The 12,505-nt window shown below is 46.9% G+C and overlaps 1 protein-coding gene across 1 annotated transcript in view; it reads right to left on the bottom strand.

Annotated features, from left to right (window-relative positions):
* MAP1LC3A (microtubule associated protein 1 light chain 3 alpha) overlaps window positions 1-12,505 on the bottom strand; it is a 32,140-nt gene extending 19,635 nt beyond the window's left edge. Inside the window, exon 1 of the mRNA XM_014053154.2 lies at window positions 12,221-12,505. Coding sequence (XP_013908629.1) covers window positions 12,221-12,260 — 40 coding nt within the window. The 5' untranslated portion in view covers window positions 12,261-12,505. The remainder of the gene's footprint in view (window positions 1-12,220) is intronic.

The following is a 12,505-nucleotide window of genomic DNA, read 5'->3' as shown; positions in this document are numbered from 1 at the left end:
CTCCAGTGGGGCTGCTGGCTGTAGCTGCAGCTACCTGGGTCCTGCTGGCTTCGTCAGAGCTGCTGGGCGCCACCATCTTGGGTCACGTGCTTCCTCTCGGCTTCAAAATGGTGCCACATGCCAGAAACAAAGGGCGCTGCTTTTAAAAAGCTTTTCCAAGCAGCTTGTGGTCAGAGGAGCTGCCATGCACCCTTGCCGATGGTTTTCTTCTCCTCTTGCCCGAGGCGGCGGATCCCGGAGGCCTCCTTGGTTCACCGAGGAGCTCCGGGAGAGGAAGCGCCGGAGGAGACGCCTAGAGCACCAGTGGAGGTCCGATAAATCCGAATCGAACCGAGCACTCTTAACAACCTGCACCAAGGATTACATCAGGGCACTTAGGGCAGCAAAGAGATCTTATATTGCCACCTTGGTTGCGTCCGCCGAGTCCCGTCCAGCCGCCCTGTTTAGGATAACCCGTTCCCTCTTAAATAAGAGGGATACGGGGGACCCCTTGCAGGGTAGGGCTGAAGACTATGCCCAGTTCTTGGCGGACAAAGTTGCTCGGTTTCGGTCGGATTTGGACTCCACCTTTGCAGAGCCAGCCGTGACACAAGAGGACGATTTGGTAGACCATCGCTGGGTTGAGTTTCAGGATGTTACCCCCGGGGACGTGGACAAGGCCATGAGGGCTGTGAGTGCCTCCACCTGTGTACTGGACCCGTGTCCCTCCTGGCTGGTTGCTAACAGCAGGGAGGTGACACGGGGCTGGATCCAAGCGGTTATTACCGCCTCGCTTCGGGAGGGGCACTTCCCCGCCGCACTTAAAACGGCGGTGGTGAGACCCCTCCTGAAGAAACCATCTTTGGATCCAGCTGTACTTAACAATTATCGTCCAGTCTCCAACCTCCCCTTTATTGGGAAGGTTGTTGAGAAGGTGGTGGCCTACCAGCTCCAGCGGTCCTTGGAGGAAGCCGACTATCTGGACCCCTTCCAGTCCGGCTTCAGACCTGGTTACAGCACAGAAACCGCTTTGGTCGCATTGACCGATGATCTCTGGAGAGCCAGGGATGGAGGCCACCCCTCCATCTTGGTTCTCCTTGACCTCTCGGCGGCTTTTGATACCATCGACCATGGTATCCTTCTGCGACGACTGCGGGAGGTGGGGGTGGGAGGCACTGTTTTGCAGTGGTTCTCCTCCTACCTCTCGGACAGGTCGCAGTCGGTGTTGGTCGGGGGACAGAGATCGACCATGAGGCCCCTAACATATGGGGTGCCGCAGGGGTCGGTCCTGTCCCCCGTACTATTTAACATCTACATGAAACCGCTGGGCGAGATCATTCGGAGGCACGGGATAAGATACCACCAATATGCGGACGATACGCAGCTGTATCTGTCCGCCCCGTGCCAACTCAATGAAGCGGTGGACGTGATGAACCAGGGACTTGAAGCTGTTAGGGACTGGATGAGGGCTAACAAGCTTGTACTCAACCCAGAAAAGACCGAGTGGCTGTTGTGTTTCCCTCCCAAAAATTTGGCTAGTGTTCCACCACTCAGGCTGGGGGATCAAATTTTACACCCCTCAGACAGGGTTCGCAACTTGGGAGTCCTCCTGGATCCACAGCTGACCTTCGATCACCACCTGTCGGCTGTGACCAGGGGGGCATTTGCCCAGGTTCGCCTGGTGCGCCAGTTGCGACCCTACCTGAACCGGGAGGCTCTCACAACAGTCACTCGCGCCCTCGTGACTTCTAGGCTGGAATACTGCAATGTGCTCTACATGGGGCTGCCCTTGAAGAGCATCCGGCGGCTTCAGCTAGTCCAGAATGCGGCCGCGCGAGTGATTGTGGGTGCACCTCGGTTCGCCCACATAACACCTATCCTCCGCGAGCTGCACTGGCTACCTGTTGATCTCCGTGTGCGCTTCAAGGTGCTTCTTACTACCTACAAAGCCCTTCATGGTAGTGGATCTGTGTACTTGGGAGACCGCCTCCTGCCAATTACCTCCTCTCGACCCATAAGATCGCATAGATTAGGCCTCCTCCGAGTGCCATCTGCCAGCCAGTGCCGGCTGGCAACTACGCGGAGGAGAGCCTTTTCAGTAGCAGCTCCGACCCTCTGGAACGATCTCCCCGTGGAGATTCGTACCCTCACCACCCTTCAGACCTTCCGCACAGCCCTCAAGATCTGGCTATCCCGTCAGGCCTGGGGGTAAGACCATAGTCCGCCCCCACCCGAATGTTGTATGAATGTTGCTTGGTTTTAATTATATATTGTGTTTTTTGTTATTGTATGTCTTCCCCTTCCATACAAGTTGTTAGCCGCCCTGAGTCCCCTCAGGGAAAAGGGCGGCCTATAAATAAACTGAACTGAACTGAACTTGCCTCCTTCCGGTGCCACTGTAGCCTGGCTCTGCTCGTGGTCTCCTCCGATGAATTGGGCCATGTGGAAGTGGTGCGGATGCTCCGCGGCGCTTGGAAAAGCCGCGGTTCGCCGCTCCACCCTTGTGGGGAGCGGCGGAGCACTCCGGTGCCGATAGAGCCTCTGTGACAAGACTTGCCTTGATAAGGCTTGTGCCTTTGGCCTCTGGCTTGCCCGGCAGAAGTCCTCACTAAGTGACCCTGGTCTCACTCAGTGGCCTGGTCAGCGTGCCACCTGAGGACTTGCAGCAGTCCTTTCTCAGCATCAGGGAGTTGTCCTGCTCGAAGGAGGCTGCTTACGGCAGGGTGGCAATTCTGTTTGGCTTTTTTCAGCATCCTTTTGAATTTTTTCCAAGTTTAACGGAGATCCAGGATGGCAAACTGTCCAGTTGAGGGACTGAGTCGATAAGTGGGCAGTACCTGGTAGACCAGGGGCGTGTTCCAAAGAGCTTATCTGACTCAGTCCAATCAACGGGAGGACAAGGTCAATCCATCCTGGATACTCCTCCCCTCACTATGGAGAACAGCCAGGTCAGCTTCAGCACAGTCTTCAGCACAAGCAGCTAATTGGTGGTTGGATTGGCCTCCCAGAATACGCACAGATTTCCACCCACTTTTGGGGAGGGGGGGGAAGTGTGTCTTATAGACCAAAAAATACAGTAGCCAGCTTTCAGGCCTGTGTGAAGCCTCAAGAAAGGCTCTGTTCAATGTAGTTCTTCAGAATGCCACACCATCAGCTGCTGAATGCCACCTTAAGGTAATGTGCCACCCTGCAGATATTCTACGAGTTTATGTATGTGTGCCAAAACATAGAGCACAAGAGCTTTCTTTCACTCTTCCAAAGTGAAGAAGGACAAAGCAGTGTCTTTGTCTTGGTTTTTAAAAAAAGCCTTGGTTTTTTTTAAAAAAGACATTACTATAGTAATAATAAAACTTCTTAGGAATTTGGAGTTGAAAACAGAAGCCCCATTATTTGACTTTAGAACACTTATTTTCTTTTGGCCCAAACTACCTTATGTACTGTTGTTTTAACTTATGCTTCTGAGAGGAAGGTTGAGATATTCCAGAAATATAAGAATGTGGTAAAACAGATGTAGTGTCGTGTTTAAGGTAGTGGATTAAGAGTTGAGAAACCCACATTCTGGTCAATGCACAGTTATAAAAACACATTGGGTGACTTGAGGCTCTCTGTCCAACCCACTGCACTGAGTTGTTGAATATGCTATCTTAAGCTCTCAAATGAGAGATGGGACATCTACTAAGTCACTGTGGCTTAATTCACACATAATGAAAAATCTTAAATGACAATAAGGTACCATGTTTCCCCGAAAATACGACCTGTCCTGAAACTAACACCTTACCACATTTTTCGCGTGGGCAAAAATATAAGCCCACCCCCAAAAATAAGCCCCCTGGACAACCCCCCCTCCAGCCAGGCAGAGCATCGCTCACTGACCTAGCGGTATCCCGAAGGCACCAAGCCACGGGGGGGAAAGGCGCCCACATTGCTTGGCACCTTCGAGATACCACTAGATTGGGGAGTGGCATTCTTCCTGGCTGGAGGGGGGAGTTGCCAGGTGGCTGTTCCCTTGTGAGCGGGCTCCCGAAGAGCCGGGCACAGCCTCAGGGGCGAAGCAGCCATGAGGTGACCATGCTCATGAGCAGCCACCCGGGAAACCCTCTCTCCAGTCGGGCAGAACGCCATTCACTGACCTAGGGGTATCCCTAAAGCACCAAGCCACGTGGCGCTCTGCCCACCCCCCAGCTCCCGCGGCTTGGCACATGAGGGATACCCCCTAGGTCAGTGCATGGAGCTCTGCCTTGCTGGAGAGGGGGGTTGCACGAGCGCCTATTCTGCCCCCGGCAAGCATGCCTTGCCAGCCTCACCATGCCCTGGCCCAGATCTCCCTGCAGGACCAGGGTGCCGGCGCGCTCCGAGCATAATTTCTTCTCCGGCTTCCAAACTTCAAAATTTAGCTGCTGAGTCTTCCAGCAACAGCCGCTCTAGGAGTGTGATCTATTGTTGTGGGCTGGCTGCTGGAAGACTCTCTGTTTGGAAGACTCTCTGTCCGGCAGCCAGCCCACAACCATAGATCGCACTCCTAGAGCAGCTGCTGCTGGAAGATTCTTATTTTCGGGGAAACACGGTAAGATACACATCTCATATTAAACCTAATCAAGCAAACATAATGGCCTAGCAAATTATCTGAAGCAACTCGCTTTGTGCATTAAATTTCAGGCTAAGATTTTCTTGAAGTTGGGGATGCGGATATGAGGAAAAGAGCAAACACTTAGAAGGATTGAGAAATATTTAATAATTGAAAACAAAACCATTAGTTAAAAAAAAAGCTGTGGGATAATCCCTCCATTTGATTATGAAAATGTATGTGTTTTTTGCTGTTTTTTGCTTCATTTTTATTTCTGGGCCGCTGTTGAGTTTCCATCAAGGAAGTGCTTCCATTTGAAGCATTTCACAGACTTGCACAATACAACAACAGAGGTTGCCATGTGACAATACTAAAAGGAAAGATGCTGCCCTGGGGACTTTCTTTCGAGATCAAATGTCAGCAATATTGCTAAAGTACAAGAACAATGAAAATCTAACCAATCCCCACCCTCAAACCAAGCCAGACTACATTTAAAATCTTTGCATTAATTTTATGTATTTATTTGTTGGTATCAAATTTGGAGACCACCCATCTCGCTCACAGAGTGGCTTACAAAAAAAGATCACAAAAAAGATGAAACAATCCGATTATTTCCTAGTTCAGTGATGGATAACCTTTTCCGGACCAAGTGCCCAAAGCGTGAGTGGCCCCGCGCATGCACCCCCTCGCAGGCACCATGCGCATGCGCAGCAGAGACCCAAAGACCAGCGGGCGCACGCATGCATGGTGGAGCTGAACTGGGGCGACAACCAGTGGTGATTCCTACTGGTTCGGATCAGTTTGGCTGAACCAGTAGTGCTTTGGCGGCCTGGGTCACGGGAACCGGCAGCAACCCAGGCCTGCCACATCCCCAAAACGGTTTTTGCTTCTGCGCAATTTTTATTGCTCTGGCAATGGCTCATATGCCCTCAGAGACACCGCAGCATGCAACCTCTGACACGCGTGTCACAGGTTCGCCATTCATCGTCCTAGTTTACCTTAAAAGTTTAAAAACTAACTTCATGATGAAAGCAATGATACAAAATACTAAAAGGAACTTTTTAAAAAAACAATTCTTTCTAGAAACCCCTTGTCAACAAATTTTAAGTGCAGTGCACCTAAGGGCAGGTAAGAGTGTTTTTCAAGTGCTTTGTCAACATTCAGTTATGTCACTGCCAGGTTTACACTGTTCAGGCTAGTCTAATGCTACAAATTTTGCAGCCTGAAAAATGCTGAAGCCCAGAGGACATTTGATCGAAAGGCATTTTCTTTCATGGATATTACTCGGCTTCTTAAAGATCCTCCCCCTTTTCTACCCCTTGCCCATAATTGTGGCTCTATAGAGCTATCCGGCTGACCCTCTTTCCCTCTGCCTTTCTTCCCAGAAAACAGAGAAAGCCAGTCAGCTGAGGAAGCAAAAAAAAAAAAAAAAGATATATGGAAAATAAGCTGAAAGGCACTCAACAGTTGCAGCTGCCTGGGCTCACATCCCCCACCCACCCCTGCTGCTTTTGAGCTATTTTCATCCTGTTTGCTTTTGAGCTGGGACAGTTAGGGAGAGTAACTGGAGGCAGACCAAGCACCATCTGCCTGCTCCACCCCTGTGGCATCCAAGCCATGTTGCTGCTAGCAAAGGGCAGCAGGGAGGAAGGGAGCGTCTCGGCCTGTTATTTTTCTGAAGGAGATCCACTGCTCCATAGAGAAGTGAAGCTGAAAGGGGGAGATGGAGTAACAGGGCATGGCACGTGTTTTCTCTGGGTTTGTTATTCTCTCTTGCTACAGAGTTTTTGTCAATGTCGGGGTGAGTCAGAGTGTAACAACAACAAACTGCTTGAGGTGCACTCAGAGTTGTGGCATGTGGAAGGGTCAGGGTTATAATGACAATCCACAAGACGAGAGGAAAACAGATTTCCTCGAGTGTATCTTCTCTCTCTATATAGCAAAACTCTTCCTCCCAACCTAGGCAATCCATATCTAAGAATATAGTTAATATTTCCTGGCCTGCAAGGGACACTGCTGGGAATTCTGCAGGTTGGAGGCTGCACATCTGGATTCAAGAGGAAGTCAAAATCGCAGACTCTTGCAGTTTTAAAACTTCTGAAAACCAACACATTTAATGCTGTGTGACCTTACACAATAATAGATATGTTGTCCTTTAAAAAGCCACCAGACTCTTTGGCTGAAACGCGAATAAAGATAAATGTTTTCTATAAAAGCCGCTTTCAGCTTCTGAATGTAAGGCAAGATATGAATATATGAATAAAAAAGGACACAGCATTTAGCAGACAACAACATTAACAGGGTTAATAGGCTAAAGGCCAAACCAATTAGCATAGAGGTTATACAGTACACATTCTTGATAAAACTTTATCAAGAATGAGATTACACACAGTAATTGCTTATGAGGAGTAAAGCAACATAGGAGGATTGATCAAATCTTCAACTGGCCAAAGTAAATGCACATACAAACTATACTTGCTAGTGTCCTACTTAATGCTGCCATCTATGAATTTTCAGCTGTGGCTTGTCTTTAAGCAATGCAGAACTTAAATTCCAAGAGTGGCAGCTCTGTACAAAATTGAAGCCTTAAGTTCATTTCAATATCACCTCTTCCCCCAATCAGTCATGGAATCTGGTCACAAATTGGCAGTATCTCTTTCGCTCCTGACCTCAGATAACAACAACAACAACAACAACAACAACAACAACAACAAAAAGACAAGTGGCATCATTTCCCTAAACAGTTACCAGTTGCATTTCATGATGTCATCAGTAAGCAGTTCAATTCCATTCATCCCTCCTTATCCCAAATCCTCCATCTACAAAAGGCAAATGATAACAGTATCTTCCACATAATATATTTGAGGCTGAAAATGCTTAAAGTGTTATCTGCCTATTTGCAATGATAAAATTTACCCGGGGCAACTTGGAAGATCAGCTTCTGAATATCAAGAAAGAAAGAAAGTGGATGTCTTGAGTAGTTTGCAGGGTAGAAAACAGGATAAGGAATGAAATAAATGAAGCTCCTTTTCCACTTATTATTTATAATCCTCTCAAGGACACTTTGAGTAGTAGAGATTCAGGATCCCAAAATGTATTCATGCCATGAATAATTAAAAGGACCTTTAATGCCAAAACAATGCAATTACAATCATGTAAATTCAGTGGCATACAATTATAATTCACCCATTAGAGCTCTTTGGTACCCTCTAGACACTGCATTGTGACTTCCACTCCCAGGACATGAAGAAATGAATTACAATGGCTTGTCTCAAAACAGTATAGCTGAAGTAGAATTCATTGTAAAAGTTTAAATAATTTTACATTGAATTAAACTAACCAAATTATTTATCCTATTAAAGTGCTCATACAATGTCCAATAACTGGATTGTGAATGGTCACTATCTAAAGGTAATTTTTACACATTTCATTTTCCTTTGACCTTTTGTTTTATTATTCCTTCATTTTTTTCCAACAATAAATGTATATATGGAATACTCTTCCTTCAAGATATTTCATGTATTTGATAAACTGGACAATGTGGCAGAAAAATTAATAGGATTATAAATGTGTTAAGATGTTACGATGGAATTTATTATTGTAAATATAATCCTACGAAGAATGCAAGGAGCCACAGTTCAAAACATTTAGAAAGCACAACATTCTCTACTGTTATAGAATATAAAACCTCCTTGTTTAAAAGCGTACCTCTGCTATCATACAATATCTCTAAATTTGGTATTTCAAATAAATATATACTTTGTTTTAAAACTTATATAATGGTTTAATTGTTTTCCAAGTCTCAGGTTTTCCACTGCAATTATAAAGCTTACTTAAATGAATAATAAGCTGATTTTTAGCGAAATATATTTTCAAAAAGAGGGTTTGATGTAGTGGAAATGGAAAAAAAAAGACAATAGATCTGTGCCTATCAACCAGCTGTGAAAATTCTTATTGAGCTGGGTTGGAAATGTGACAAAGGGGCGTTAGAACAAGAAACTTTAGAGCAATAGAGGATACAGATAGCTGCTTTGTCCTACACAAACAAATGACAACCTGGAATTCAGAATACAAGAAAATGTTTATTACTCACTGGCATTTTTTTATTAAATGCAGATCTGATTAGTAACTGTTCTTGCAAACTCTTACAAATCTCCCAAAGATGAAAACATACAATCAGTAATCTCTTACAGTATTCCACTTCATCTCAACAAGGCCCTTAAGGGATAACTTTTAAAAAAGCCTCCCTACTACATAAATCCTATGCTAGGGGGGGACACAATCAAGTGTGCATATAACTTGTTTCCTTTTGGTCAGCTTTCATACCACCTGATGGCCAAAATAGAATGTTTGGGTGTGTGTGTGAAATCAGGGAATTTGAAATAAGAGCCAATATCATTTAACCTGGAGAGAGGAGGAGGATTCACTGAAGGAAAGATTTAATATGTGTTGCATAGGTATCTAGAAAATTACAAGGCCTGCTCTTGAACTGTTCACCTTAATTACTCAAACTGATTTCCTATATCCAGATCTATATTATAATGTTCTTAAGAACTACTAACAGTAGTTACAATTTGGTGTAGTGGTTAAAACACCAGCAAATTCCAGTCTTGCCTTAAGCAAAAAGCCAGCTGTGTGATTTCCTATTTTTTCTTAACTCAAGGACAGACATGTCCAACCTGCTGCTCATTGGCCAAATATGGCCCTGGACAGCTAGTAACATGGTCCTATAAGATAATTTAAAAAATGCTTAAAATAAAGGAAGTTTGTTATTTATATAATTAACTATATCATATATTTTATTTGTGGCTCAAGACAATTCCTCTTCACTCAGTGCAGCCCATGCCAGCCAAAAGGTTGGACAGACAGCCATGCTAGTCTAGGATGTAGGCAATGACAAACCATTTCAGAAATCTGGCCAAGAAAAGTGTAGGGACTTGTCCAGAGAGAGACCAAGAAGAGATTGTCAGCATCACATTTAAAGTACGTACACTCCAAAGGTCAGTAGCAGCACACAAAAAATAAATAATACATATCTAAGTTAAATTGCTACAGGTAGTCCTTGACTTACAACAGTTTGTTTATAGTGACTGAAGTTACAATGGAACTGAAAATAGTGTCAATTTTTCACTTACAACCATTGCAGCATCTCCATGGCCACATGATCAAAATGCAGGTGCTTGGTTCCTATTTATGATGGCTGCAGTGCAGTGGTGGGATTCATTTTTTTTACTACTGGTTCTGTGGGTGTGGCTTGGTGGGCATGGCATGGCTTGGTGGGCATGGCATGGCTTGGTGGGCATGGCATGGCTTGGTGGGCATGGCAGGGGAAGGATACTGTAAAATCTCCATTCCCACCCCACTCCAGGGGAAGGTTACTGGAAAATCCCCATTTCCTCCCGATCAACTGAGACTTGGGAGGCAGAGAATAGATGGGGGTGGGACCAGTCAGAGGTGGTATTTATCGGTTCTCCAAACTACTCAAAATTTCCACTCATGTGAATCATGTGACCACCTTTTGCGACCTTCTGACAAGCAAACTCAATGGGGAAACCAGGTTCACTTAACAACTGCAGGGATTCACTTAGCAACTTTGGCAAGAAAGTTCATAAAGTGGGGCAAAACTCACTTAACAAATGTATCAGTTTACAACAGAAATTGTGGGCTCAATTGTGGTCATAAATCAAGGACTACCTGTAGTTTAAAATGACCAATGATCGGAGGTATTGTAAATAAGTGCCGTAAAATGTGTTTTCAATGCCTGAAAAAAGTTTTAAGGCAGTTGGGTTGAAGACTCCTTGATAGCATTGAGGATTCTAACTTTGTATAGAAGGCAAACTCTCCCATATAAAATGCACCCACATTTCATACCATAATTTCCACTAACTTCTTATTCTAATACACTGCTTGTATCCTTACGATTTATATGGATATTGATTGTTTCCTGATTGCTTATTTGTACCCTATGACTATCATTAAGTGCTGTACCTTATGATTTGTGAGGAATCACACTTGGCCAATAAAGAATTCTATTCTATTCTATTCTATTCTATGGGGGGGGGACAAGAACTGATCCCTCCCTTTGGTTTCTGCATTATTTTTATTTTACAGTGAAAAAGGAACAACAGTGAAGATTGCTTCTTAAGTTCTTATTATATAAAGCCCTTTATACTTGACTCACAGGATGTGGAAACACTGTACTAAGAGCATAAACATAACTAGACTGTCAATAAAGCAGGAAAGGCCACGCCTACCGTCTTGGACCCAATAAAGTTTTCCACCAGAAGGGGAGCATAGTCTCTCTTCAGCGTACGTTTCTTCCTGAAAACCTACCCCGCTTCTCCCCCCTCCACCCCCTCCCCACCCTCAGTTTGGCTTCTTCCAAGCCGGGCCTATTTTCCAGCTCTGCTCTCCAAAGCCTATCGACGAAACGCAGGGACCTTCCCCGAATCCCATTGGCAGGCATTACATCACCAGCAGGGCACGACATCTCGTCGTCGGCTGCCAATTACCTCCGCCGTCTTCTTTCCTGCTTCCTTTGGCTGCCCAGTAGGAAACTTGGGAGCTGAGCTAAACAAAGACTCAACGGGTTGCTTGGCCGCTTGTGAGTCTCCCGAGTTAATCGATCTTCGGGATTTGGGCAACTAGCGACTAAAGCAGTGTTTTGGGTACCCTCCCCTCGCCCTCTCCAAGGGCCTGAACCTGCAGCCAGTGTCGGTTTGCACGACCCAGCCCGGAGTAGCAGCCCTGGCACGTTTTAGTCTGCTGTTCCAGAGACTTGAATCGAGGAAATCGGGGTTAGATTAACCGTGAATAAGCCATGAAAACGCAAGATAAGTTTCAAGATGCTGCCGTATTGTGCCCCGCACAATGCTAGGCAGGCCTCCGAGGGGGCTCAGTTTCCCATCCCCGGTGGAGCAAGTGCCTTTCTTGGGTGCGCCCAAGAGCGTAAGCGGCATTGTGCGTTCTTGTCGCCAAGACAAAGCGCCGAAGCGAGGAGATAATTATTACCAAAAAACAAACAACCCAGGCCCGAATCTGTTTCGATCTGCCAGAACAAGAGAGCGTTTCTTGGCTGGCAGCTAAGTCTGAAGATAGAATCCAATGGCGGCAGATTCTTTCTTTTCCACTCCCCCAGTCGTCTTCTCCAAGGAGGGGTCCTCGGATTGTGTCGAACCACAAGGCCCCTCATCATCCCCACCGGACCAGTCCCGCTGGTCGAAGGTTTCCCATCGAGGTGATGGGCCGAATGTCCTCTTTTGGGAGGGCACCTTGTAGGCGAACGAACACGGATTCCCCTCGTTTCTAACCCCGCAGCGACCCTCTCCAATCCGGATCGCCAAACCCTCCAGGATGGGAGTGTGGGAATTGGGGAGGGGGTGGAGCATCTCCGGGGAAAATAGAGAAGCAAACAAGAATCCTCTGTGCCCCAATTTTGAGGGGGCGAAGGCGACACCGCTGGGCACCTGCCCCCAAACTATCTTCACACACACACCCCTCCAGGACTCGGTCCTCCGGTGCTCGTTCCAGGGGGTGGTGGCTGGGATGAGGTGAGGGGAGATGATCCTGGACGCCAGCCAGTCCCCCAATTTGGCTTCTTTCCCAGCCGCCGTTCTTTCTCCACGGCGTTCGGACTCTTCCCCCCCCCCCAAAAAAAAAAATCGAGTCAGGACTTACAAAAGCTCCGCCGCTGCTTGAAAGGCCGGTCCGAAGGCATCGCGGCCGGGAACCGGACAATACCGAGACCACCGCGCCTCGGCACGGGCGAGAAGGTCGTCGATAAGACTCAGAAAACGCTGTCGCCGCCTTGGGGAAGGCAGGGGAGATCTCCGGAGCCCCCGAAAACAAGTGCCGCGGCGCGCGCCTCCTCTTCCTCGGTCGGCTGACGCCGTCTGCTCCCGATCGGATAACTGAGCCACACCGATCCCCGAAGGTGGCAGCGCAGCGGTGACTTCATCCCAC

The sequence above is a fragment of the Thamnophis sirtalis genome, unplaced genomic scaffold (assembly GCF_051295495.1).
Source record: "Thamnophis sirtalis isolate CommonGarterSnake01/CBP01778 unplaced genomic scaffold, rThaSir2_p1.2 scaffold_7, whole genome shotgun sequence".
Taxonomy (NCBI): Eukaryota; Metazoa; Chordata; class Lepidosauria; order Squamata; family Natricidae; genus Thamnophis; species Thamnophis sirtalis.
The sequence above is the reverse complement of the archived record's forward strand: the minus strand, read 5'-3'. Positions and strand labels throughout refer to the sequence as shown.